The 25549-nt window shown below is 36.0% G+C and overlaps 4 protein-coding genes and 2 pseudogenes across 5 annotated transcripts; 2 read left to right on the plus strand and 4 right to left on the minus strand.

Moving 5' to 3' along the window:
* Positions 1 to 1536: 1536 nt before the first annotated feature.
* LOC145577621 (SNW/SKI-interacting protein pseudogene) lies at positions 1537 to 3535 on the plus strand (annotated as a pseudogene).
* A 3391-nt stretch (positions 3536 to 6926) lies between these two features.
* Positions 6927 to 11772, minus strand: LOC145578616 (protein phosphatase 1 regulatory inhibitor subunit PPP1R7 homolog). The gene is made up of 6 exons (XM_081635912.1): positions 11317 to 11772; positions 9739 to 9969; positions 9400 to 9546; positions 9149 to 9291; positions 8933 to 9047; positions 6927 to 7455 (listed from the first exon to the last, which is right to left on the minus strand). The coding sequence occupies exons 1-6, from the start codon at positions 11632 to 11634 to the stop codon at positions 7372 to 7374; spliced, it is 1038 nt and encodes a 345-aa protein (XP_081492038.1). The 5' UTR covers positions 11635 to 11772; the 3' UTR covers positions 6927 to 7371.
* A 410-nt stretch (positions 11773 to 12182) lies between these two features.
* LOC145578617 (uncharacterized) lies at positions 12183 to 17757 on the minus strand. Of its 2 annotated transcripts, none has more exons than XM_081635914.1 (9): positions 17599 to 17757; positions 16188 to 16630; positions 14804 to 14883; positions 14596 to 14694; positions 14408 to 14506; positions 14236 to 14334; positions 14054 to 14152; positions 13544 to 13706; positions 12183 to 12746 (listed from the first exon to the last, which is right to left on the minus strand). In XM_081635914.1, the coding sequence occupies exons 2-8, from the start codon at positions 16582 to 16584 to the stop codon at positions 13602 to 13604; spliced, it is 978 nt and encodes a 325-aa protein (XP_081492040.1). In that variant the 5' UTR covers positions 16585 to 16630; positions 17599 to 17757; the 3' UTR covers positions 12183 to 12746; positions 13544 to 13601. The 2 variants fall into 2 exon arrangements, with proteins under 2 accessions (XP_081492040.1, XP_081492039.1); XM_081635913.1 differs by having other exon boundaries at positions 16188 to 16633.
* Positions 17758 to 18134: 377 nt separating this feature from the next.
* Positions 18135 to 19729, plus strand: LOC145578618 (pentatricopeptide repeat-containing protein At1g77170, mitochondrial pseudogene; annotated as a pseudogene).
* A 44-nt stretch (positions 19730 to 19773) lies between these two features.
* On the minus strand, positions 19774 to 20883 carry LOC145578619 (lachrymatory-factor synthase-like). Its single transcript, XM_081635915.1, has one exon. It carries the CDS (start codon positions 20597 to 20599, stop codon positions 19928 to 19930), a length of 672 nt encoding a protein of 223 aa, XP_081492041.1. The 5' UTR covers positions 20600 to 20883; the 3' UTR covers positions 19774 to 19927.
* A 570-nt stretch (positions 20884 to 21453) lies between these two features.
* On the minus strand, positions 21454 to 23350 carry LOC145578620 (uncharacterized). Its single transcript, XM_081635916.1, has 2 exons — positions 23170 to 23350; positions 21454 to 22695 (listed from the first exon to the last, which is right to left on the minus strand). The coding sequence occupies exon 2, from the start codon at positions 22673 to 22675 to the stop codon at positions 21656 to 21658; it is 1020 nt and encodes a 339-aa protein (XP_081492042.1). The 5' UTR covers positions 22676 to 22695; positions 23170 to 23350; the 3' UTR covers positions 21454 to 21655.
* Positions 23351 to 25549: the final 2199 nt, after the last annotated feature.

Raw genomic sequence — 25549 nt, forward strand, 5'->3', positions numbered from 1 at the left:
TTTTTTTTTTTTTGTAATTTTAAGTGTTTCTTGGAGACTTCTTTTAAGTCTACGAGGGTTTAGATTTGGCTTACAAGGCATTTTTTTTTTTCCTTTAAGTATGTTAGATTTATGTTCTTTATTTAATTATGTTTTTAGCAGTGTCTTTTAGGGACACAAGTATTATTCTTCAATTTTATTTTAGATAATTTTAATCTTAAGAGTTGTGCCCAGTTTATCTTCCAGATATACAAAATTTGTTTATGTGGGGTATAATCGTCTTTCAAAGTACCAATGGAGAGGTATATGCGTCTTTTTATTTACTAGTTGAGGGGTACATGTGTAATTTGTTAAATGCAAATTGCAAACAGTAATTAGATAGCTCACCAAAAGTACTGAATAAATGACCATGTCTTTTGAATATATTTACAGAAATAGCCACCAGATTAAAATTCGTTACTATGACAGATAAACTTGTATTTACCCTATCTTATCTACGATGCTTTTTATCTTTTGTTATTAAGAGGTTCAATTATCTAATTTGTTTTAGTATTCTAATATATTTATGACTCTTAAAACTTATTTGTAATTTGCTAGCCTATTACGGAGTACTCCCTCTGTTCCTTTATTTTTGCCCCATTGTCATTTTTTGAGTCAAACTTTAAAATCTTTGACCATAATTTACCGTTAATCTATAAAAAATAATATAGTCATGAGTGGTCTTGCTAGATTCGTCTCATTGTATATTTTATTAATATTATGTTTTTATAATTTTTACGTATATGAAAATAAAGATATAGTTGTTTTAAGACGCGTCTTGGAGACCGCGCATAGTCAAATGGGGCAAAAAAATAGAGACAGAGGGAGTATTATTTAAAGGGTTATTCGTGCAAAAGAAAATCAATATACGGAGTATACATTAGACTTTTTTTTTTTTTTAATTTTCTAAAGTCCTATACATGGTATAATTTCCTTAAAAAAAAAAAGGGAGAGGTATTTAAGTATTTAACTATTTAAGATTGTTCAAAGGGTTATTCAAAAAAAAAAAAAAAAAAAAAAAAAAAAAAAAAAAAACCTATTACGTTTATATTTGCCCCGATTTGAATTTTTTTCACTTTCTGCGCTGCTCTATCTCCTCCATTGAAGCGCGCTCTGAATTCTTCGTTTTCCTCCTCCATTGGTGCAGCTTCCAACGTAAGATATTTTTTTTAATCATTGAATATCTTTCAATATTTAGGGCTTATTTCCGCACTTCGGTTAATTTAATTGTCGGTATAGTTTTAATAGGGTTCGGATTATTCAACTTTTTGAGGTTATAAATACTTTTATTTTTGGAAAGAATTTAGGTTATAAATACTCGAACAATTTAACATGCATACTTTGGTAATTAAGTCATATTTTCTTTTATAATTTGGTGATTCATTCATATTTTCTTTTATAATTCGGTGTTTCATTCATTAGATTGATTATCTTTCGTTTTTGTTGATTGGCAGTGAATTTCGAGATAAGTCTGAAGTTTTCTGGAATTTTTTGTTTGTTTGATTGATTGATTGAAAGATGCCGCCATACGATCACACTAATGATCCGTGGTTCAAGAACCGATTTAGTGCTCAAGAGGGTGTAAAGGGTTTGGCTGATAACGGATATAATGTGCCTCCCAATTTAAATCGGGACGGGTTTAAACCTCGAAAACCCGAAGATTTTGGTGATGGTGGGGCGTTCCCTGAGATTTATATTGTTCAATATCCTTTGGGAATGGGAATGGGAATGGGAATGGGCAGGGATAAGACACCAATTTGTAGGATATTGCCTTTTGTTGTGGATAGTAAAGGGAATGTGGCATTTGATAATGTAGTGAAGCAGAATGAAAATGCGTCGAAAATTGTTTATTCGCAACATAGGGATCTTGTGCCGAAAATTTTGAGGGGGGAGGAGTCTTATTCGGAGGAAGAATTGGAAGAGCTGCAAAAGGAGATTGAAGAGACTACTGAAGCTACTAAAGCTGCAATTGAGAGGGTCATTAATGTGAGGTTGAGTACTGCTCAGCCCAAGAATGTGCCTAAGCATTCATCTGATTCGAAGTTTATTAAGTATAAGCCGTTGCAGCAAGCTCAGGCTTTTAATTCTGGTGCGGAAGAGAGAGTTATTAGGTTGGTAGAGATGCCGGTGGACCCTCTTGAACCTCCTAAGTTCAAGCATAAGAGGGTTCCTAGGGCCTCGGGGTCACCACCTGTGACGGTCATGCATTCACCACCTCGTCCTGTGACTGTGAAAGATCAGCAGGACTGGAAGATTCCACCTTGCATTTCGAACTGGAAGAATCCTAAGGGTTTCACCATTCCATTGGATAAGCGGCTTGCAGCTGATGGAAGGGGTCTTCAAGATGTTCAGATCAGTGACGATTTTGCGAGAGAAGCTTTGGCAATGAGATCAAAGGTGCTAAAGGAGATGGAGATGAAAAAAAAGGAAAAGAGGGAGCTAGAGCACGTTCTGAGAGGAGTGGTATTGCAGCTCCTGTGGCTGCACCTGCTAGAAATATGGATATGGATGATGATGACATGATATCTGATTATGTTGGCAGAGGAGATAGAGAAGTTACAAGGGAGGCAAAAGAGTAGAGGGAAGTGAGATTGGGGCGTGAGAAAATTCGCAAGGAACGGCGAAGGGAGAGGGAGAGGGAGAGGGAGAGAAGGTTGGAGGCCAAAGATGCTGCTATGGGAAAGAGTAGTAAGATTACAAGAGATAGGGATCGTGATATTAGTGAGAAGGTTGCTCTTGATATGGCGTCCGTTGGGTCTGGAAGAGGTGAAGTCATGTATGATCAACGATTGTTCAACCAAGAGAAGGGGATGGAGTCTGGTTTTGCTGCTGATGACCAGTACAATGTATATGACAAGGGCTTATTCACCGCCCAAGCTACACTTTCCACTCTATACCAGCCGAAGAAAGATATGGATAATGAAATGTATGGCGGAGCTGATGAACAGCTTGAGAAGATTAGGAACACCAAGAGGTTCAAACCCGACAAGGGATTCACTGGAACTGCAGAGAAAAGTGGTAAGAGAGAGAGGCCTGTTGAGTTTGAGCAAGTTGCTGAGGAGGCTGATTTATTCGGTTTGGATCAGTTTTTGACTCAAGTGAAGAAGGGTAAGAAAGCCATGGAAATTGGTGGGGGAGGTACAATGAAAGCAAGCGCTGGGTCTACACGGGAAGGCTATGATGGTGGCTCCGGGAGGATCAGGATTGACTTTGACAAGGGGTGTTAATTCTGCATTTGTATTTTTTGTTTCTATTAGCTGATCCTATTTTTGCCCTATAGATAATTTAGGCAAAGTTCTTATGTCTGCGGGAAAGCCGATTGCAGCCAATACTAGCCCTTGTAAGCTTTTTTTTTCTTTTTTTTTTTTTTTTTCTAAAAAAGATAATGTTCATATAAGTACATGATGATCAATACAGAAGTTAGAATAAATCCTTCTAAGGTCGTAAGTTTGACGCCATTTGTCAGCCATCTAATCATGAAAGCCTGTTAAGAGAGAGAATGTGAAGCATAGGCACTGCTGCTATATGTCCATAAGTTGGTGAGCTTCTACTATTCTAATATTCTTTTTGACGCAACTATTCTAATATTCTTTGTTGTTTTTGTTGGGGCTAAAAGAAATGAATGATGAAAAAGGTAAGGAGAAATAGAATGGGATTATGTTTACAATGTATTTTGAATGATTTTATTGCTTCTTATAAGTTAGTTGAATTACAGTGTGATCTTGATACCCCTAAAACCAAAATAATTGGAATAGTAGACTCCTCTTTTAAATTGCTTGAATGAGATTGATATTATGATAGTGTTTTTCTATGTATGATCGTGATTTTTTGCATTATTTGGGGAGTTTTTGCTTATCAATCGTAAATTAGTCTACTTGTATAGTTAAATAATTTGTTTAGGGCCAACACTTTCTCGATCATGTAAGCAAAAGAGGTAAATCAGATCATGCAGAAGGATGTTTCTAATCAATCTGTGGAACATCCTAGGAATGCAAGCAAACTACTCATGCACTAGCTAAGTTGCACTTGGAAAATATACAACATTAGAATCTTTGGCGCATGGAAAATATACAACATTAGAATCTTTTATTGCTGTTAAAAGTCACTTTGTTACTTGTGTTTGTGTTCTTCATTTTAGAGCACTTAAAGGTATATTTTAAGAAGCTAAAAGTTTGTTAATCTAGAAAACTTTCATAGCTTTGTCTTTCGTTAGCAATAGCGATGTGATCACCCACAAGCTTATCTCTGTGAAAGAAGCCACTAAATAAGTACCTTTGTGTTATTTGTCTGAGTTTTTATTACTTGGAATTTGTAGTAATAAGAGGCGTTTTAGGATAATTTATTACTCTGCACTAATTTTCCATTGTGGCTACATATGTACATGTGATTTCAAACAATATCTGAGGATTCTGAGTTGTTGCCTTCTGTGTTTATGCTTTTCTGATTTTTTTAAGGATTTTTGGTACCTTGTATACGGATTGAGCATAGTCAATGCTCACGGGACATTAGAATAAAAATTCTGTTCTACATATGTGTTTTTTTATTTATTTTTATTTTTTACGATCTGATTTAACTCTTTCACTGGAATTAATTTTCTGAAATTTGTTTGATAATGCCATCTTTTATAAGACCAAGTTGTTGTATGATGCTTGTTAAGCTGTTTAACGTCTAACTTTATTTTACTGTCTACTTGGATAGTCATTTGGCCAAATGTGCTGTGCAATGATGTGCAGTATTATCTTGATGTTATGAGCTGCTTGGGGTTGTATATATTTATGTTACACGGAGCTTATTACAAAAGGCTTTTTTGCTTTGTTCTGTTTTAGACAACAGCCAGAGAGTAATAAAACAGTGCTGGATGCTTAAGTTAGAGCTCGAAGGTGTGCATAAAGGTAGATCTTGCACTCAAGTTTCTTTATGCTGCTGAAGTTCTCTACATGTTTCTGAAAGGTAGATCTTTGGGTTTTGATTATTACTGCCCGAGCTGAGGTTGATTTTGGGAATAATCATTTGATTGTTTTTTATGGTGATGCTATTGTTGGTGTTAGGCCCCTTGTAAATTCTCATATATTTAGTGTTAGATCAACCATGGTGATGGTATATTTTGGTGCTAACCTTAGACTTGACTTCCATAATAACTTATAGAATGATATAGTTATGTGGGAGATGCAACTCTTTTTGTACGTAGTAAATGTTTTTATATTCTACTATTAATAATTACCACTAATAGTTGAATTATTCGTTGTAGTTGATAACTAGGGGGGGATCTGATTAGCATGTATTTAATTCTTTAGATTTAGTAAGATGAAGAGGGCTCGTAGTTTCAGTAAAATTTCCCTGTTATTTTGCTAATTTCATTGAATTTTCAATTATTTACTTCATATATTCGACAAAAGGTTTTGCTGCTGACGACCAGTACACAATGTATACAAGGGCTTATTTACCGCCCAAGCTACATTTTTCACTCTACCAGCCGGAGAAAGATATGGATAATGAAATGTATGGTGGAGTTGATGAACAGCTTGAGAAGATTAGGAACACCAAGACGTTCAAACCCGACAAGGGCTTCACTGGAACTGCAGAGAAGAGTGGTAAGAAAGAGACCTGTTGAGTTTGAGGAAGTTGCTGAGGAGGCTGATCCATTCGGTTTGGATCAGTTTCTGACTGAAGTTAAAAAGGGTAAGAAAGCCATTGACAAAATTGGTGGCAGAGGTACAATGAAAGCAAGCGCTGGGTCTACACGAGAAGGCTATGAAGGTGGCTCCGGGAGGAGTAGGATTGACTTCGACAAGGGGCGTTAATTTTGCATTTGTATTTTTTTTTTTTTTTTTTTTTTTGTATGAACTTCCTGTTGGCTGCTCCTGTTTTTGCCCTATAGGTGATCTGCATTTTATTTGACTGAATAATATTTAGCCTTCTGGAAGAGGCCACTGTTTAGGGTTCTAAAAGGTTTTAATAGGGATACTTTTTTTTTTTTTTTTTTTTTTTTTTTAATCACAGTAATCTACTTATCCAAAAGTTTAGGTGCTATACTTAATTGCAGAGAAAATTGATTTAAGATTTGTTATCACTGCCAGTTCTTCTGGGTACGGTATTCTAACCCAAAACTTCCTAGTATATTTTTTGGGGTGTTCAATTAAGGTATGCATTTGAACATAAAGTGGAGGATCATGACCAGGGAGCGTGGTGGTTTTAGGCTGTGGTGTGAGCCGTGTGACCACATCACATCTTCTCTTTAAGAGGAATATAAGTCGAACACGGTATGTTTTCTCATTTCATCTTGTTCCTTGGAAATTACAAAAGGATTACCAAAGATGTAAGATAATGGATTGGAAATTACAAAAGGATTACCATAATGGATCCTTGAGACCAAACTTTGTATTACACTTGTTGAAGGTGTGCATGATTACGAGTGTAATGCACGGTACAGCGGTTCCAAGTCCATATGGTGTTAAACTGTCAATATGGTACACTACTATTACGAGTAATGCTCGGTACAGTCTGGTTCCATGTCCGTATGGTGTCAAACTGTCAATTTGGTACAATACTACAAGATGCAATGATGCACCATCCCAGTCGAATTACCATATGCACTTGAATTATTCTTCATTCATGGACTAATATTAGTAGATTGTCGAAAGCTAGTCATCAGTTATGTTGTCTGAATATGTAGTGAGCAACTAGTCGATTGTTAGACACAAACTTCCCCTGAAAATAGTACTAGCATTTCCCAACAGGCATCACATCCCAAAACCGAATTATCAAACTCAGGGTATAGCGTTCAGAGCTTCAGACCCCAAATGCCATTGCATTAAAATTCAATACATGAGCGACTAAGCCAGTCACATAACACCAATGTAGACAAAGTTATTGAGAATACAAATGGTACTACAACCTGGAAAAGAGTGTTTAAGAGCCTAATAGATCATAAGGCACACGCATACCCCATAAACGACTATAATTTAATTAGGAAAAAGTATATAAATATTACAAATACAACCCTCAAAAATCTTAATCTCAAGTCAGTACATCGTTAAAATATTGAGCGTACATAATGTTATGATTCAAGTCAAATCCATATGTTTTTGTTCAAATACTTCTTTAAAAGGACACCTTAGTACAAGGACTTGTAGCTGAATTACCTTGTCACAAGAAAAATCCTCCTGGAAAAGATCATCACAAAAATTAAAGCTACTAGATTGTCATCGTCTCAGTGGTTTTAGTGGATGTGCACTCGGGTCCTATGCTGTACTCAATCTACATTTCGTCTCCATAATTTGTCCCAGGATAATCAGACCTGTAATTTCTGGAACTTTCATAAAAAGTATACACTCTTGGGTGATCAAAACTGTCTTAATAAGCAAAAATTTGAGAATCAATCTGCTGGATTTTTGAGAAGATTTGTCTCAAGGTGTCCGTGTAGTTGGGAGATTTTACCTGACAGGTAACAGAAAGAAGATTAGTTAGGCAATTACTGCAGCAAGATAATATCATTGAAACAAACAAAATAAAGCCACATAGAGCAGATTAAGAGCACAAATAACCTTGAGTTAATCACAAGTAGATGTCACTCTTTGGTCAAGGTCCAATCAGAAGCATTGTGCTAGGTAACACATAATTTGTATCAAGATTCATATTTGTTTCATTTTAAACTGCAACAATTAATCTAAACGAGGGGCTATCACATTTACTAGTCAATCATAGTGGATCACAACTACCCCCTTGTCAAATTTCTAATGTCAATTCAGACATTCTTTCTCAACAACTCTGAACCAGTTAATTAAACTCTAATTTTCTCTAAAGGGTGATAAGGTTCAATAAAATATCTAGTAAGGTTGTGAGGAGCGCAGAAGTTACCCAACAACATACAAAACCACCAGAAGTGATAACATAACGAATTAAGTCAACCACCCCAGCAAGGAGGCTCAAATGTTATGCAACTTCCTGTACCATACTTGCAAACCACCTCTATTGATTTGCTCATTCGGGTGAAAGGATGCTAAAGCAACTAAAAACATATATCACCCACTCCATTCTAACCTGATCTCCCTGCTAGTCTTCAGAACGGAGATTCAGGAAAATAGTAGGGGCAGGCCCTCAGGAATGTAGATTATAATAAATAATTGTAAGGGGATAGAGAGGAAAAAATAGTAAGATATAAGTGCTTGAAGCCTTGAATTATGAGAGTAAAAAATGATTGATGTGATGGAGAGAAAAAAAACAGTAAATAGAGAACCCCAGCTCTAAATGCAGAAAGGAGGGAGGGGTATTTTACATCTTAATTGATAGGAAGAAATTTTTTGGACGGATAAGGCACATTGGTACACTACTCTAGAAGTTTTCCTTCTCAACCCATTTAAAATCAAATACAAGAATAAACCACTCTATTCCTGATGTATTTCTTCCTTTCCCCCATTCATGGAAATGAATAATTGTACAAAATGGAAAGAGAATTACATACATAATGTACAAGGAAGCTGAATTGAAAAGCAAAAAACATCAAGCCAATGATAGATTATCCAAACAAATGACAACTTTTTAGTCTTATCACAGTCTACTTTTTCCACCAGCCAAGGACCACCAAGTCACAAAGATGAGCAGCACACAGTCAGAAGTCTATAACAATATTCCGGCCATAGCTGATTTGAATTGCAAGCTTAGTAGTTGTACTAAGTACTTATTTAAACAAGATTTTCTAAGACACATGAGAAAGAGAATTGACATCAGAGGGCAATAAATAAAAGATTAAGAGCCATTTATGCTGCCTACTCTCTGGAGCTGAATTCTCCAGCCCCCTCATCTTCCTATCCCTCTTTCAATGAAACCACATAACAGTACCTAATATGAGATCAATCATTGTTGTTCATATTCTAGCACACAAAATAGGAGAGCAAGGTTAAGACTGGGCACATACACACGGATTATGCTCAAGATAGATAGTGGTAAGCGTCTCCCTCGAACCAGCAACCGCCTCAGCCATACCCTCTAAAGAGGCAATCTGGTTATCATTCAGCCACAGATCTTCCAACCTGAAAACAATGACATATTATTATTTATGTTGTGGCCAGATGGCCAACCACCAGTTTCATGTATAGTGCTTGGTATTTAGTGCTTAAGATAACCGACGTACATTGTCAACTTTTCAATGTCCTCTATTGATGTTAACTTATTTGATGCAATATCCAAGACACGGAGGTTTGCCAACGTTGATAGCCCTTCCATTTTTGTGATTCCATTATGGCTCAAGTATAATTCTTCAAGGGCTACACATTCCTACAAATTTTGTTGTCGCAACAGAAAAAACATGAAAAGCAAGAATCTCAAAAAGGGCCAAAGTGCAATCTATTAATCTTACATAGATTAGGGGTAAAAAAAGCATACCTCAAACCCTTTCATTGATGTCAAGCGGTTGCTCTGCAAACTAAGTTTTTTAATGCATTTTAATCCACATAAGTTGACAGTTTTGATCCGATTTCGACCGAGCCATAACTCTTGCAGGTTAATCAAAGTTTCTAGATTCTCCATCACCTGGGAAATGAAGTCATAGTTACAGAAGTTGGGGGGCACATTAATAACTTTTAGAAAACCTCAATCCTCACTCCCTCACATCAATCTGAGGAGGCAAGTTGTGACTCACATATAGTAAATATCTGCGAACAGTCTAGAATTCTCTACAGTAATTGCACAGCTATTAGCTAATAAAATGTTTAGGATACATACCCGCAACCTATTGGAGCCAAGTTCGAGAATTTGCAGCTCATGAAAATGCTCAATTTCCTCTATCTTAGTGACTTCATTTTTGGACACATAAAGTTCTCTGAGAGTGTTTGAGACCTTTGACAACCCACTTGCAGAGGGTATTTCATTGAAAGATACATCAAACACAAGAAGATTCTTAAATATGCTGACATCAGGTATCTTTGTAAGTTTGTTGTCTCTAAGTACCAGCTCCTACATACACGAACATAACAGAAAAGGCTGAATTGCAGTTGCAAATAGTGAAAATACAGTGAGTGTTATATTATCTTATATGTGAATTCAAACGTATCAATATGCTCAACAAAGTTAACAAAGAATCATAACAGCTGATGTGACACCAGTCAAAATCAGAAGTTGTGACATATTATAAAACACACATGATGGAATGACAAGATGGAATTTCATTACAATATCCTCACAATAGAAAAGAATACAAAAAATTTCATTACTAAGAAAATCCTCCTCTAAATCACCCCCATCATAATTAATAGTCTATATTAAGTGGCAAAGGGTCAACTGACAGTCATCAGCCACCTTAATACGAGGGGTCACACGGCCAAGCCGATCCACTGGTGTTGCTAAGATCTCATTGTCTCGTGGCCATATACTACTCTAAGTAGGGACTGGAAATCACACGATCATATTAGCATCAATTCTGGCTCCTATAGTCCTATAACTCCTAATTGTACAAGATGCTTAGTCTTTTACTCCCACTTGATAAATACCTTATACCCTCTATATTAAAAATTTATTAACTTTAGAGACATACCTAATAAAAATTGACAATGTACAGTTGTATACTAATCACCAAGTCAACATAACATGTATTATGACTTGATATAAATCCCGAAATTGAAATAAAGTAAAAACACACTACTAATAAATGGTTGCTACTTGCTATTATAATAGTAAAGAATGGGGAAAAAGAATGCCTTCCAAATAGAAAGAAGAGGCAATGCTTTAACAACAACAGTGAACGGTAAATCATAAAGCTAAAGTCTTTATATATAGAAAGGGTAAGGTCTAACATCTAACAGCAGTTAAACCAAGCAACAAGATATTATGATTTCTTCATAGAGGTAGTAATCAGCATTTGTCAAATATGGAGTGTAAACTAATTCTCTACACTGTGCCTCACTCCTTCAACAAAACTTAAACCAATAAATCACTCATTTTCTCTCCAATGCACTTGCCTCACATCGCGACAGACGATGGCAATTCCGAATTTCTTCTAATTGTAATACTACTAATACGCAGCACTAAACAATCCTAGCTATTACAATCCACTGACACCAGAATTTGAGGTTTTCCCAAATCATCCAAATTAAGCACAAATTAATGGGGCTTAAGGCTTAACACCAAGGCAAAAATTTTAAAAAATGCTACACAAATTATACTTGATCAACAAAATTCTTACCCAAAAAAGGGGGGAAATTCATAAATTCAAAAATTTACACAAACAAATTAAAAATCGATGAATTGATTATCAACAAAGAAAAAAAGACTTTGACATAAAAACAGAGAAAATGCAAAATTTACCTCGAGCCCAGAAATGGCATGAGAATTAGAGAGAGGTTCAATACCGGCATCATCAAAGAGATTCTGACGAAGAGAGAGCTTTTTGAGGTGAGAGAGAAGAGTAATTCGAGGATCCAATTGAGAGAGACGATTAGCAGTCAAGTCTAACTCGACAAGACTCGGAGGAAACTCGACTGAGTCGAGGTCATGGAGCTGGTAACTCGTTAGATCGAGTGAGGTGATCGTCTCCTCCTCTTCGTCGCCGTCGAAGGCGGCGGTTACAGTGCGGTGATCGTCGGAAGATTCTGGTGGTGGAATTAGGGTTTGTTGATCTTCCATGGAAGAAAGCTTGGAGGAGAGAGAAAGATGGAGGATTGTTTGTTGTAAGATTACAGGTTTAGTAATAAACGGGGAAAAAAGGAAGAAATGTTGAGGAATTAGATCGCTGATTAACGAAGCATATGCTTATGCCTTATGCGATTTACAACTTATGTTCCGAAGGGCGTACCATATGACCCGTTAGTTTGTCCTCGATTTTCTTAGCAGTCATAGAAATGAGCGCATTATTTTAGGATGGAGGGAATACTAAGTAGTCATCGTATGTCAATTTTGTTGTTATTTCTAAGTTGAATTACAGTTTCACATTATTCGTTGGGTCGTTGCTTGTTGCATTTGAGTGAACTGTTTTGCAAGGAATTTGGTTGTATTTAGGCTTTTCTAAAAGCTAGAGCGTAATAATTAATAAATGACTATATTGACAATGACAATAATTATAGCTCTAAGCCTAGCTCTAGATTGTCTAGCAATAAGCCAATAACTGGTTTTCCTTCTCATAGTCACAATTACGGATCATAAAACATGTACTGTAGTCGGCTACTTGAATTCAATTAAACCAAAACTCAAAGGTCATGCCTTATAAAACAATTTCATATCAAGCGATTATTGAAATTTATGAGTAGCTTATTTCTATATAAAAAAAATTAATAATATAAAAAAAAAAAAATAACCTCATCTGCCAAATAAAAAAAATTAACTTTACAAAATTGACAATACCCACAGTATCTGTATAACCTTGTAACAGTAGAGTAAAATCTTTGAATACACTGGCTGAGTTTCTGCATACAATGCTAAAGATACAATCTTGGGGAGCCTCAGCCCTCAGTACTGTTCTTATTCAGTCTTTCTTTGCACGGGCGGCCATTGCTGCTGCAGGTTTTGTACATACTTAAAAGAAGGTAAATGCTGTACACTAGGATGATCTTCATGTCGCCTGCTTTAAAAACTGGCTATTTGAATATTTGATGCACAAGATTGACATTCTTAACGTACAGTTTCAGTTTCCAGAAACATTCTCAACACATTTGACAGTTCTGAACCAAAAGCACAGCCTTATCAGCAGCAAGCCAGCAACATAGAAACATGTAAATCCTGTAGTTCAACTGTTCAACAACCTGGCAACCCAGTAACATAAATAACTTGTAATTCACCTGGATATGATGGAAGTGTCTGCTATTTGGCATATAGGTCAAGAGTATAGAGGGAGAGAATAAAACTACTCTAGTAGGAATGTAGACGAGAATAAATATAGTAAGTCCTCATTTTCTGCTCCGATTCTTAGTATAGCACACTAAAAAAATTACTGACAACCTATAGGCTATAGTATGGGGTAACAAACCTCCTCAAAGTTATACCAATTGGCTTTAGTGTCTATTAAATTAAATAAAAAGGTATTGAAGTTTTAATGGCACAAAAAGAAGCAGGCAAAAGATAACAGTCACTTGTAAAACAAATACAGAGTAAATCTTCAACAGAATCTTGGACAAATGACACTCCTGATTTACATGCAAGCAATCATAGAGGATTGTGCAGGATAGGGGTCATCCTATATGCTCCAAATAAGGACATAAATAGACTGAATGAATGAAGTAGCTATTAACTCGACATAATCAGAGTGAAATTGGTGATATGCACAAGTGATGATTGCTTATCAATGCTGACTGCATACACATAACCAGGTTAAAGGAAACTGTGATACATTCAAATTGGCCAAGCAGATGATCAAAAGCAACCCCAGTGCCTAATAATTGGTCTAAAACTGCCCTTTGTCTCCCATCCACATCCAAAAATACTCCCGTCCACTAAAATAAATAAATAAAATTACAACTGCCCTTAGTCTTCCATTATTTTTTGGAATTATAATGTAGAGGATGAACAAATTAACCTTGATATCCATGGGAGAATTAAATACCTTGAATATCTGAAGAATGTTTGACATGTACTACACTTTATGGAATCATGTTCACCAGCTACAGATCTCTGTTAGCAGTCATCATTTTCAACAACTTAGTAAGATCATACGCCTTGAAGTCTTTTCCATAAGCTATGCTCAGATCCAAAGGTGTCCTTCCATCCTAGAATACAATTGAGTACAGGCGGATCCATTAGTATTAAAACTAGATCTAAATGCAAATGATACCGGCTTTAAATTTCAAAAACACATACAACTACTATTTTAAAAGAGCATAAAAGGTAAAGGCATTTGAGGTATTTTATGTGGACAATAAACTCTTCATGAGTTAGCGTAGTTGTAGTATAGTAGAAAGAGTAAATGAAGATTAAGGTCATTTTAGGTGGACATCAATCTCTTCAAAAGGCAGAATATACAGACACATGGAAGTTCAACGAATCCAAGAATGTGGGTCACGTCATACGTGTCAAGCTATTAGATTTATAAATGATACCAGGTCAATGGATTTACCTTTTTTTTCCTCATTTTATCTGCACCATTTACTAACAAGATTTTTGCAATGTCTCTGTTTCTACTTTGCATGGCAACATGTAAGGGGGTCCACCCTTCCTGTTATTGGGAATTGGAAACAAAGTTACTGAGCTCAGTTAAGATGCAAAACAATGCAGGACAAGAAACAAATTCATACTTACATCGTCGGAGGCATTCACATCTACATTGTACTTCATAAGTAATTTCACAGTCTGTATGGCACCAACTTGAACTGCATAGTGAAGAGTGGTGACACCATTCTGTAGCAAATAGCATATAGTTATTTCATGCAAGTTAAAGAGTCTACAGACAGACATTCAAGGGCAGATTTACCTTATCCTTAATATGAGGATTGGCACCTTTTCTTATGAGATGACTAATAACAGCTTCTTTCTTACCAATAATGCTGACATGTAGAGCAGTCAGACCATCCTGCTCATAAAATCTTTGATAATTTAATCCATGAAAGAGATACTCTAGCCAGAGATAATGTTACATCTTACATGTTAAATTAAGCTGACCTTGTCTGGAAGATCAATCTTGACACCATTTTCAAGTAGCTGGTCAAGAAAATGAATTTGCCCTGACAATGCTAGGCTGTGAAGAGGACTCCATTTTGCCTACACAGTAGTTAAAAATAAAGAAAATCTTGAATTAAACTACAATCCAGGAAGCATAAAGATTCAAAGTACAACATAGGGATAGCTTTGGATACTTCCAAATACTTACAGTTGATATTTTTTCAAGATTTGGAGCTGCATTTTGTTGCAAAATTAGCCACTCCTCTGGTTCCAAGAGATGCTCAATCTCTGAAGACCAGTCATTGTCAATGTTTACAACACAAGAGGAATTCTGGGTGACGTTTAAACATGAAAAATACTCAAATAAATCAAACATATAAAGCTGCTACAAAATCTCAAACAATGACTACCATTGTAAAGATGGAGGTTCATATTTACCTAAACCTATTTCCTTAAGCATACCATCTACAAAGATAAATGGGACTTGTTTATCTTAATTGATTTGTTTTGAATACAAGAACACGCACACATAAGATGTTTGACATCATGAAACATTATTGAATTAGCCACATAAATTTTTTTACTAGGTCTCAAAACATATATACATAATATGCTACAAGCCTACAAGACACTTTCAGGAATGTGCAAGGTCTACCACACATTATACAAGCATACTTGCTTTTCTTAAATGAGCAGGAATGCTACAAACAAATAGAAAGAGTTGAGTCCCTGCAATTATTAGCGCACTCATTTAACAACAGCAAAAAGTTGAAATCCACGACAATTTGGTGCATGAGACCAACAATAATGCAGTATGGATACCTCCAATGGTTGGGAAGATCCAAACGTGTTTTAGGCTAACCTTGTGTAGAGTAGGGATTAGAAAATGTACCATATAACTAGATTAATAACAACCAAAGTTATTAAATTGATTGCTAAGTTCTACTGCCTCAAAATTCATGCATGATGGTTCTTGTCAGATGTTTCTAATCTTACTTCACAAACCGAATAAGCCATTATTGACTATTCCGCAGCAACAACAAAAATGATGGTTTATAAATACACTTTAATTTCAATATAATTTGTCTCATTTGAGTTACTAACTGATTGTAATTCTGGCGGCAAAGCTCAATTGTGATGAACTCATTATAATATGTACCATAAATTATTCATATGTTCTGGTTGATTGCATACACATAGATCATATCCTTTGTGACCCACATACTTATTTTATTTACTCTGTAAAGTGGAATAACATCAGTAATGAAAGATGCACATATCATGATATTCCTTAAGACAAACAAAATTTTCCAACTTGTTTAAACTGTGAAATGCTTACTGGATGAGTGCTTAAGTTTTTCCAACTTACGGTCATATTCTTTCTTCTATCTCTCCTTATTACATCCTGTATTACACAGAATCTCATTGGGGTACTAGAATTGAATTAAAACATATACATTCAGCATTTCCTTTAAAGTCATCATGTACTCCCATTGATTTACTCTTTCATCAACATGTGGTCCTAGTGCTTTGCTTTTAGGGACAAGGCTAGTTACAGAAAAACAAAAACAAAAGGAGCAAAGATTTATAACCTTTCGCGAGTTCATCCTCATACTTCATTTCTGCATCTTTTCCAGTAATTGTCGCAACTGAAGAGTCTTTATCTTCTTCCCAGTCACTCTCAAAATCCAAATCATTTTCCTCCGCTTCCTGCTCTTCATCATCATAGTCACTCCCACTTCCGTCCTCAGGATCTTCCCATACCTCAACTTTTGAATTGCCAGGAGTCTGCCTTGAGCCAACCATGCTGGCTCTTCCTTTTGAGTACTTTAGAGTCACATAAGGACGGACAATTCCATTTCTTCTAAGATTTAAAGGTTTAAGGTAGCCTGTCATGCAGCATGAAGTACCTCCTGTTGTTCTAGAAGAAACGACCGGCAACAAAGAAAGCTCTTTAAGAGGCAAGGTTGCTGTAGCCCAAGATGCCATACACTCAGCTTCAACTTGTTCTCGACTTTCGATAACTAGATGCAATCTGCTACAAAATATACACATAGAGACTTCACTAAAAAAACTCAACCCAAGGGGTGAAAAGATTACATGTTTATGCAATTATGCATATCCTCAAATACAAGGCAATTCATGGTCAATTGGTTATGCAACCCACTCCATAATTTATGAATTAGGCTTCTTGTTGTTGTTGTACAAAGCAGGCTTGTCCCTGAGCAAGGGAAGGATGGGCAACTGCCCTGGCCGGGGAGAAAGGCCCATTTCCACAGTTTTTCCATTTTTAACATGAAAGGGCTATAAACAAACGCCTACGAAATTAGGCTAAATGGTTGAAGTGGTTCAATGGTAGTGCTTCTAGTGAAGCCTTGTTAATCATCAAACCTCTTAAGAGAGGAGTTGAACCTTCAAGCCAAGTCCGAATATGAGTAGGCTCGGTTCGAGCTCAATATGATTAAAGTAGGCTCGGCTCGAGCTCAATAGCCTCAATATGATTAAGGCTAGAAGAAGAACCTCGTAGACTCGATTAGGCTCAAAAATTGCAACACATTAGCAACCAATTTGGATTGAATTATCAAATTAGGCTCTAAAAATGCAACACATTATCAACCAATTTGGATTGAATTATCAAATTAGGCTCTAAAAATGCAACACATTAGCAACCAATTTGGATTGAATTATGAAATTAGGCTCTAAAAATGCAACACATTAGCAACCAATTTGGATTGAATTATGAAATTAGGCTCTAAAAATGCAACACATTAGCAACCAAATTGGACTCAATTATCAAATTAGGCTCGAAAAAATCACATATAAATCTTCTCGCTTAAGCATACCAACGTAATTGCACATAGCAAGATTACAATCTTTCCAAATTTTGAGTAAACCAATAGTTCAAAAGTGCACCTTAGAAGAACCCTAAATTGACTATACTGAACTATTAAATCAACGATAGTGTGAAGCTAAATTCGTTGATTGAAAAAAGTTATATATTACCTCAGGAACTGATTCAATGGAGGAAATAAAGCTCAGTTTCAATAAAGAACTCAGGGTACGCTTCAATGGAGGAAAGCAAGCTCAGAGCACGCTTTAATGGAGGAGAGCAAGCTCAGAGGAGAGAAGAGGGAAGGGGGTACAGCGTAATAGTGGAAACTGAAAAGTGGATAAAAAAAAACCGATAATATAAAAAGCACGAGTGCACGAGCGAGCTAACCGTGCAAGTCCATGTACTGTAAAAAAAAATGGTCGTGTTCGTATCATGTTGAGCTTGTGTTCTATATAAAAGAGCTCATGTATGGCTCGGAGCCTCGGACCATAGGTTGTGTAGTGTTATGTCAACGACCCTTTCGATGATTCATAATTTTTTGCAATTTGGTAAAAAATAAACAGACCAACACATAAGTCGATCATTAAACTCATGCCAGATTTGGTAAAAAAATATGATGTTTTTCAACATTGTGCCGAACTTGAGTCAAACTCGAACCGTTTTAACACTTGTGCTTGATCGACCAAAGTGCTAGCTCGTCACATGCCCAGCTCTATTGGGGCGTACAACACTACTACTACCCAAAGTTCACAGAATTACATGCCACTTTGACGCATGATCTCTTTCCCACTCTTACCGCTAAGGCTCCAGAAATTGCCACAGCCAAAATCCACCATTTTTCTTCACATTGCAGCAGCAACTTCTTCTGAATCAATTGACCAATTTCCAATCAATCAAACATTTTTACAAGAACCCCAACAAAACCCAGCTGAGAAAATTCAAAACTTGTTGTCAAATTGCACAAATTTACTTCAACTTCATCAAATTCATGCTCATGTAATTAGAACCCACTACTTAGAATTAAACAATGCCCCATTTTATTGGAACAATTTCATAAGATTATACACTAGATTAAACTCCCCATGTTATGCTTTTCATGTTTACTTGTCTATGTCTAGAGCAGGGGTCTTACCTGATCATTATACCCTGCCCATCACCATTAAAGCTGTTGGACAAGCTTACTCCTTGAAAACAAGCCAGCAACTGCATGGGGTTGCAATTGTTCATGGAATTGAGTGTGATGAGTTTGTTCAAAGTGGGTTGGTTAATATGTATGTGAAAGTAGGTGAGTTTGGGGATGCATACAAGGTGTTTGATGAAAGTCCTGAGAGAAAGTTAGGTTCTTGGAATGCCATTATAGCTGGGTTTGCTCAAAGTGGGCGTTCTAGGGATGCTTTATATGTGTTTTTGAGGATGAGGAGAAGTGGGTTTGAGCCGGATGGTGTGACAATGATTAGTGTTGTTTCGGCATGTGGAGTGTTAGGGGATTTTAAGCTAGCACTACAATTGCATAAATGTGTTTTTCAAGTGAAATGGAAAGGAAAAGAAAATGTTTTGATGATGAATTCAGTCATTGATATGTATGGGAAATGTGGGAGGATGGACTTGGCTTATGAGGTGTTCTCGAAAATGGATGAACGAAATGTGTCGTCGTGGACTTCCATGATAGTAGGTTATGCCACACATGGCCTTGCCAATGAAGCAATGGAGTTCTTTCATGTCATGGTAGAAGCTGGTGTGATGCCTAATCATGTGACTTTTGTTGGGGGGTTGAGTGCATGTGTTCATGGTGGGATGGTCGATGAAGGAAAACGTTGCTTTCATATGATGAAGAACGTTTATGGGATCGAGCCTAACGTGCAGCATTATGGATGTATGGCGGACTTACTTGGTCGTGCAGGATTGCTAGAGGAGGCAAGAAATATGGTGGAATCCATGCCCATGAAGCCAAATGTTGTGATTTCGGGGTGTTTGTTGGCAGCAAGTGAGAAATATAATGATGTTGAAATGGGAGAATGGGTAACGAAGCATTTTCTCAAGCTGGAGCCATGGAATGATGGGGTTTACGTTGTTTTATCAAACATCTATGCTAGTAGAGATATGTGGGAGGAGGTTGAAAAGATGAGGGAAATTATGAAACAGAGAAGATTAGCCAAGCTTCAAGGTTGTAGTTCTGTGACCATTAGTATCAATTGAAAGAGTAACCATTTTCTTCTGAACTCATTTTACACTATAAATTGATTATCGTTTGACATTTCACAAAAATTTCAAATGGGAAGGGATGTGTTCTTTGGATATTTACAGTCATTGTCTTCAAATGTTGCAGTAAGTAATATGAGATCGACTTGAACCATCTTCAATGCCATGATTGTTGTTTTTATTCCAAGTAATATTTGTAGTACATAGATCAAACGACGATTAAATCAAAAGAAAGACGACAATTACATCGCTAGGAACAAAATAAAACACCATAATTAACTAATTGCTAGAGTTAATCCACTAGTTTATAACACCAGCTTTGAGAGCTTCTTCAATCCGTTTGGCCATAACTTTCAAGCCTTTACCAATAAACTCATCCAAATTCTCGGGTTTCCACCCTTCCACAGGCTCAACCTCGTAACCCCATTCAATAGCACACCCATCATCCTGCCTTATCACTCTCACCTTTGACACATATGAGTTGAACCCGACATTCCCATCAATGATCGAGTAGCTAAAGGTCATGCTATCTGGATCAATGGACAGCAGTTTTTGCTTAGTCCAGTTCACATGGCTCTCATCGGCATGCTCTATGTGGGTCTTAAACCCAGCACAGTAACGGACACAGCCAGGCTGACCTTCGACACCCTCTACTCTAATACACGTGCTCAGAGTCGGAAACCACTTGTTCAGGCCACAAAAGTCTGCCAAGAAAGGCCAGACTTCTTCAGCCTTAGCACCGGCTAGCTCTGCATGTGCCTTTCCTTCCCATTTTGGTTGATTACTAACAGTTTCCATAACATAACACCTTCTTACTTCTTTTGTTAAAAAGACTGAGTTTGAAGCTGAAGGTGAGCCTGCTGATTGTGCTGGAGTATCTATATATAACCAGCTCAGAGAGTTTGAGATATCCTGAATCTGAGGCAAGTTATTCATATACGGTGTGTTTGATTTGATGTAACAAGTTTTCATGGAAAACGTTTTTCCAAATTTCCCTCATTTTCCTTTGGTTGCAAATAATCACGTTTGGTTCTTATAACCGACCCCACTTATGTGATTAAGGCTTTAGATTGATTGATTGGTTGCGAAGGGGTGGAAAGGTGGAAATTAAATTTCCAATTTACCCCCTTTTTACTTTCTTCGCACCCATCCTCACCTTTCCGCTCCTATTTTTAATTTCACTTAAACGATTCATGTAAGGAACCCAACAAAGGAAAACTAATTTGCAAAATGGTTTTCCTTGATTTTTCATTGAAAATGTTTTACGTCAAACCAAACAGAGCTAGAAACAATGTACCCCGTGATCATTTCTAGTATGGAATGAGTGAATCATCCATGTGATGTGATGTTGATACCTCATTGGACCTCGTCAATGCTCATTGAAGAACCTTTCAATTCGATGCTGCATATGAAGTAAAACATCATGGTATGGCACTGATATGAGGAAGACAAAGACTAAACATATGTAAAACGAGTACGTCAACATCCTGCTGTTACCCTACTTCCAACTAGATACCAATATATGTTGTCTGATATTGTTGTTGTTTGATACCTACTTGCACGGAAAATGCATATAGATACTAATTTTGTTGTTCTTTGTTAAATTAGAATGTGTAATGAGTGGACTCAAAGAACAGACAGGCCATTTACGTTGCCTGATATTGAATCAACCTTCAGAAGGCATCCACTAAGTGGAGCCAGTCCTTTTGATATGTATCTCTAAGAATGGCTTAAATCAAATTGCAACAAACATTCAAAATTGGACTAGTTTTTTCGAATAAGCAATTATTTGCAATTAGTGATTCTGGTTCACAAGGTAAAACTGTAATTGCCAATTTGGCACACTAAACTACACAAAAGAATGCTGATTGTCTAAGCAAAGTGAAACGCGAATACAAAAATGGTATCTCTTCTTCTATACACACAACTCTAGTTGAGATAATACGAAACCATACTCTTGTAGTCTTGTATCGTTGTATGGAAAAGTTATTACATTATAGACTGTGAAGCAGGATGACTGTCACTGAGCTACCTTTCTCTCTGAAGCAGTTCTCGCATGCTTCCTAGTCCATTATCAGCAGCTACTGTCAAATGACTCGAGTCTGTCATCTCTTCATGATCAGATGTCTTCCTGTCATACTTATTCAAGCATTGTTTTTCAGTACTATTCTGCAGAGAAATTTTCTGGCATGATTCAATTCCATTGTTCGGATTTTTCAACCTTAAAACATTCCCCTTAATCGAACCCTCAACCTGGATATTGATCCTCTTAGATGGTGCAGAATCATGTTTTGGAGGCCCCGTCTCATCATTAAACTGAAAAACTTCATAATTGTTATCATCTTTTTTCAAGATCACAGCACCAAGATTGACTAGGGACACAACCTCAGCTCTAGTTCTACCTCCAACTCTCTCATCTTTCTCTGATATCAGTGTTCTACTCGCGTTCCTGGTTGAATTGACCGCCTTTTTCTCCTGTATCCCCTCCCGGATTTCACCCTCTTTAGCTGAAATTTCTCCTAACTCTCTCAATTTTAAGGCCTCATTAGCATCCATATGAGACGATTCATCATTTTCTTCATCAATTACTTCAGAAAAATCAAGAACATTTCTCTCTTCATCATCTTCTGCTACATGTTTTATCCTCTCAGCTTCTCCAATCAAGTCCATTCCATACAACTCAATCCCCTCAGCATTCTGAGATGATTCGAGACCTCCTTTACGCCCCAAAAACTTCCAACCGCGGTCAATTTTGAGATTCTTCCCTATGTCATAGTCCACTGCATACAACTTTATCCCCTCAGCATTGTCAGATGGCCTGAGACCCCCCTTGCGCCCGAAAAGCTTCACTATACGCTGGTTTCGTACCTTCTTATCGACATGTTCGTAACCATAGTCTTCCCTTACATGAAGTAAGTGGTAAATCTGGTAAAGCAACCAGAAGCAAACAACAAAGAAGATTGTAAACTGCACAATCTGCTTAATATGTAACCCTTCACCCCTCTCTTTTCGGATAATATGTTGATGATTCAGTCCAGTTTCTTTCATTGCTTACTGCAAAAATAATCCTGAAATTAAACACAACATCAGAAAAATTCAATCAGAATAATTGCTCAAGAAAGTGACATTTTCACAGTAATGCAGATAAACATTTTCACAGGGAAATTAGGTAGAAAAGTTCTGGGAAAATTATATGATTATGATCAAAATTTGGTGATAATTAAATGGCAAGAACATATTTTTCATCCATGATCGAATTTCTACCAAAATTTCTTGAAATTTATAGCATATATACGAAATATTTAATCAAATGTCAGAAATTTCATCAAAAATGTGAAATTGCCACCAAGAAAAGGGTAAAAACAGAACAACATAAGAAAGAAAACTCCCACAAAATTCATCCAAATTCAAATGTAATTACAACCCATTTACCATAATCTATAACCCTTTTCAGACACAGTAAAAAAATCATCAATATTTTTTAATTTAAAAAGATTATCAATGCGAATTAAGAGAAAAAAATACAGAGAATAAGAGATTACCCTGTTATATTGACTTCTTAATCAAAATATTCTGCAAACTTATCTCCAAACCAAGAAAAAATCAACGAAATTCCAAGTTGTATAATCTTTTTTCTTTGATTTCTTGCTTTGATTTTTTATGGAAATGAGATTATGAAGAAGAGAATTTGAATTTCTGGGTTTCTTGAAGGTTTAAGCTTTGAATGAGAGAGAAAACTAGCGGTTATATTTGAAATGGTAATCTCGAAAATAGGTTGTTAGTTTTTAGTTGTTAGATGATAAAAATATGGGAATTGGGCTTGAAAGAGGATTTGTTGGGCTTTAAAAAATTGAAACATAGATGGAAAAATTTGCACCTAGGGTTGAGCCAAGCCCAAACTACTTAGAGTATGGTGCTCTAGTTTTTCGAACTCGAGCCGAGCTTGAACCTTGTGAGTCGAGTTTTGACTGAGCGTTGACTGAGAAGATATCGAACTGTTCACGAACAAGTTTGACTTATTATCCTTCGGTTATTTGTTTTCTTTTTAAGATGTTTAATTTTACGAGTTTAATTTCTTATACAGTATATGATGAAATTACTAACTTATTACGAAGTATTGTGTAATATCTAGGATAAATATATAAATTAATAATCAAATCTTGATAAGGTCTCGAGTGGAACTCAAACCCAAACCGAGCTACCACGAACTGAGCTTTGACAGAGCCAATGCAAGCTCAAATTATTCACAAATAGGCTATTCTTATTATCACCCCTAACCGCACCATTATTTAGATATTTTCACTATTCACAATTTCACACATCCCTCTTTGCAAAGACGGATCCTCCCCCCGATCTAAAAAATATATAAGAAGATTAAGCTGCATACTAGTAAAAAGGAATGTAACTTGGTTGACTTGGTTATTGCTCACATCTCATACAATGTATGTTGCGAATTCAAAACCCAGCTACCCATTTTTTTCTTTTCTTTTTTTACTAATTCTTTTAATCTTTCTTATACTTTGTCATAAAAATCAAACCTTAAATACATTTTAGTTAATTTATACTTAAGCTTTACAAAAATTGGCCCGGTCTACATAACATTCCTAGATCCGTCCTTGCCTCTTTGACCACTTTTATGATTTTTGGTAAGATAAAATTATAATCGTGTAGAATCTTATTGGATTCGTCTTGATTTATACCAACTAACTAATATTTTATATTTCGTCTTCCACGATTTCCTTCATGCTCCCTTATCATTTTCTTGAATAGCTTACTTATTTCAAAAGTATTCAATTAAAACCCAAATTATCTGGGTTATAGCTTTTATCTCATTTGTATTTTCTTTCTTACTGGAGGTCATTTTAGAGGAGCTATTCAAGTAAAGAGGAATAGATTCAATGTTTTTTTTTTTTTTTATAAAGGGTTTATATGAAACTTGGGCTTTTTTTTCGGTTAATTTTGGAGTTGGGATATTTGTCATTTATTGAATCTTGCATAACTAATTTATTATGTACATGGTTAATTGGAGGAAGTCCAAATTTATCACGTTGATAAACAAATTTCATGTATTATTTTTTGTCATTTGTTTATTAAGGTGATAAGCTTGCTTGTATTTTCTCAGTTAACTACTGTTGTTAGGATGCAAATAATAACTTTATATTCCGCATTCACTCATCAGTCATCACCTTAGAAATATGCATGGTTGTCTATGAGTTTGCTAGAAATAATATATCTGTAAGGATATCAATTGTACATGATTGTTAGTTTATTTGGAAGTTAATTTCTCATACGTTATCCTAATTTTCCCAAATTATATCAATTTTACAAAACAACAATTATTTGTATAGCTTTTTGCCAACTTCTATATATCAAATAACCTTATTGTCACAATTAAAAGATACCTTATTCATATTCTTAATTATGAATTATTCCGTAAAAAAAAAAAATCAAACACTTTATACCCTTAAGAGCGTTTAGTTACTAACAAATTTTATGTGTTTTCTACAACTACTTGGCACTTGCATACGTTGCATTGATCCAAAATATGTTACAGTACCATATGATGGGACACTTAAAATAACGAGTACATTGTATGTAATATCAAGAATTACGTATGTACTCCACGTGTGATTAAAATTTTCTAGATTGTACTATACACATAAAGAACATTATTAATGATAAAAGATGAGGTTTAATTTATCCCAAACATTTGTAATACTCCCTAGCTAGAAGAAACATGATATGGTACGTACTCCAATTTACCATTGAACATCAAATCTATCTCTTTACATGTTAACTAGTGTACGGTGCTTTGAATATTAGATTTAGCTGCCAACTATTCCAAGACACATAGCAAGCTATTTATTGCGCGGATTCGAAATTGATGTTATCTTCGTATCTACTATATACTAAAGCAAAGAC

This window comes from Chenopodium album, chromosome 14 (genome assembly GCF_948465745.1).
Source record: "Chenopodium album chromosome 14, dcCheAlbu1.1, whole genome shotgun sequence".
Classification (NCBI taxonomy): domain Eukaryota; kingdom Viridiplantae; phylum Streptophyta; class Magnoliopsida; order Caryophyllales; family Amaranthaceae; genus Chenopodium; species Chenopodium album.

What these genes read in the sequence shown, in the direction of transcription:
- LOC145578616 (XM_081635912.1), bottom strand. Translation starts at nt 11,634, where the DNA reads ATGGAAGATCAACAAACCCTAATTCCACCACCAGAATCTTCCGACGAT. An exon ending in TTGGCTCCAATAGGTTGCGG is followed by an intron (nt 9,547 to 9,738) that starts GTATGTATCCTA and finishes TTCATTTCCCAG; the next exon opens with GTGATGGAGAATCTAGAAAC. An exon ending in CATCAATGAAAGGGTTTGAG is followed by an intron (nt 9,292 to 9,399) that starts GTATGCTTTTTT and finishes CAAAATTTGTAG; the next exon opens with GAATGTGTAGCCCTTGAAGA.
- LOC145578617 (XM_081635914.1), bottom strand. Translation starts at nt 16,584, where the DNA reads ATGGCATCTTGGGCTACAGCAACCTTGCCTCTTAAAGAGCTTTCTTTG. An exon ending in AGATTGATCTTCCAGACAAG is followed by an intron (nt 14,507 to 14,595) that starts GTCAGCTTAATT and finishes TTTTATGAGCAG; the next exon opens with GATGGTCTGACTGCTCTACA. An exon ending in ATGTGAATGCCTCCGACGAT is followed by an intron (nt 14,153 to 14,235) that starts GTAAGTATGAAT and finishes TCCCAATAACAG; the next exon opens with GAAGGGTGGACCCCCTTACA.
- LOC145578619 (XM_081635915.1), bottom strand. Translation starts at nt 20,599, where the DNA reads ATGAAAACTTGTTACATCAAATCAAACACACCGTATATGAATAACTTG.
- LOC145578620 (XM_081635916.1), bottom strand. Translation starts at nt 22,675, where the DNA reads ATGAAAGAAACTGGACTGAATCATCAACATATTATCCGAAAAGAGAGG.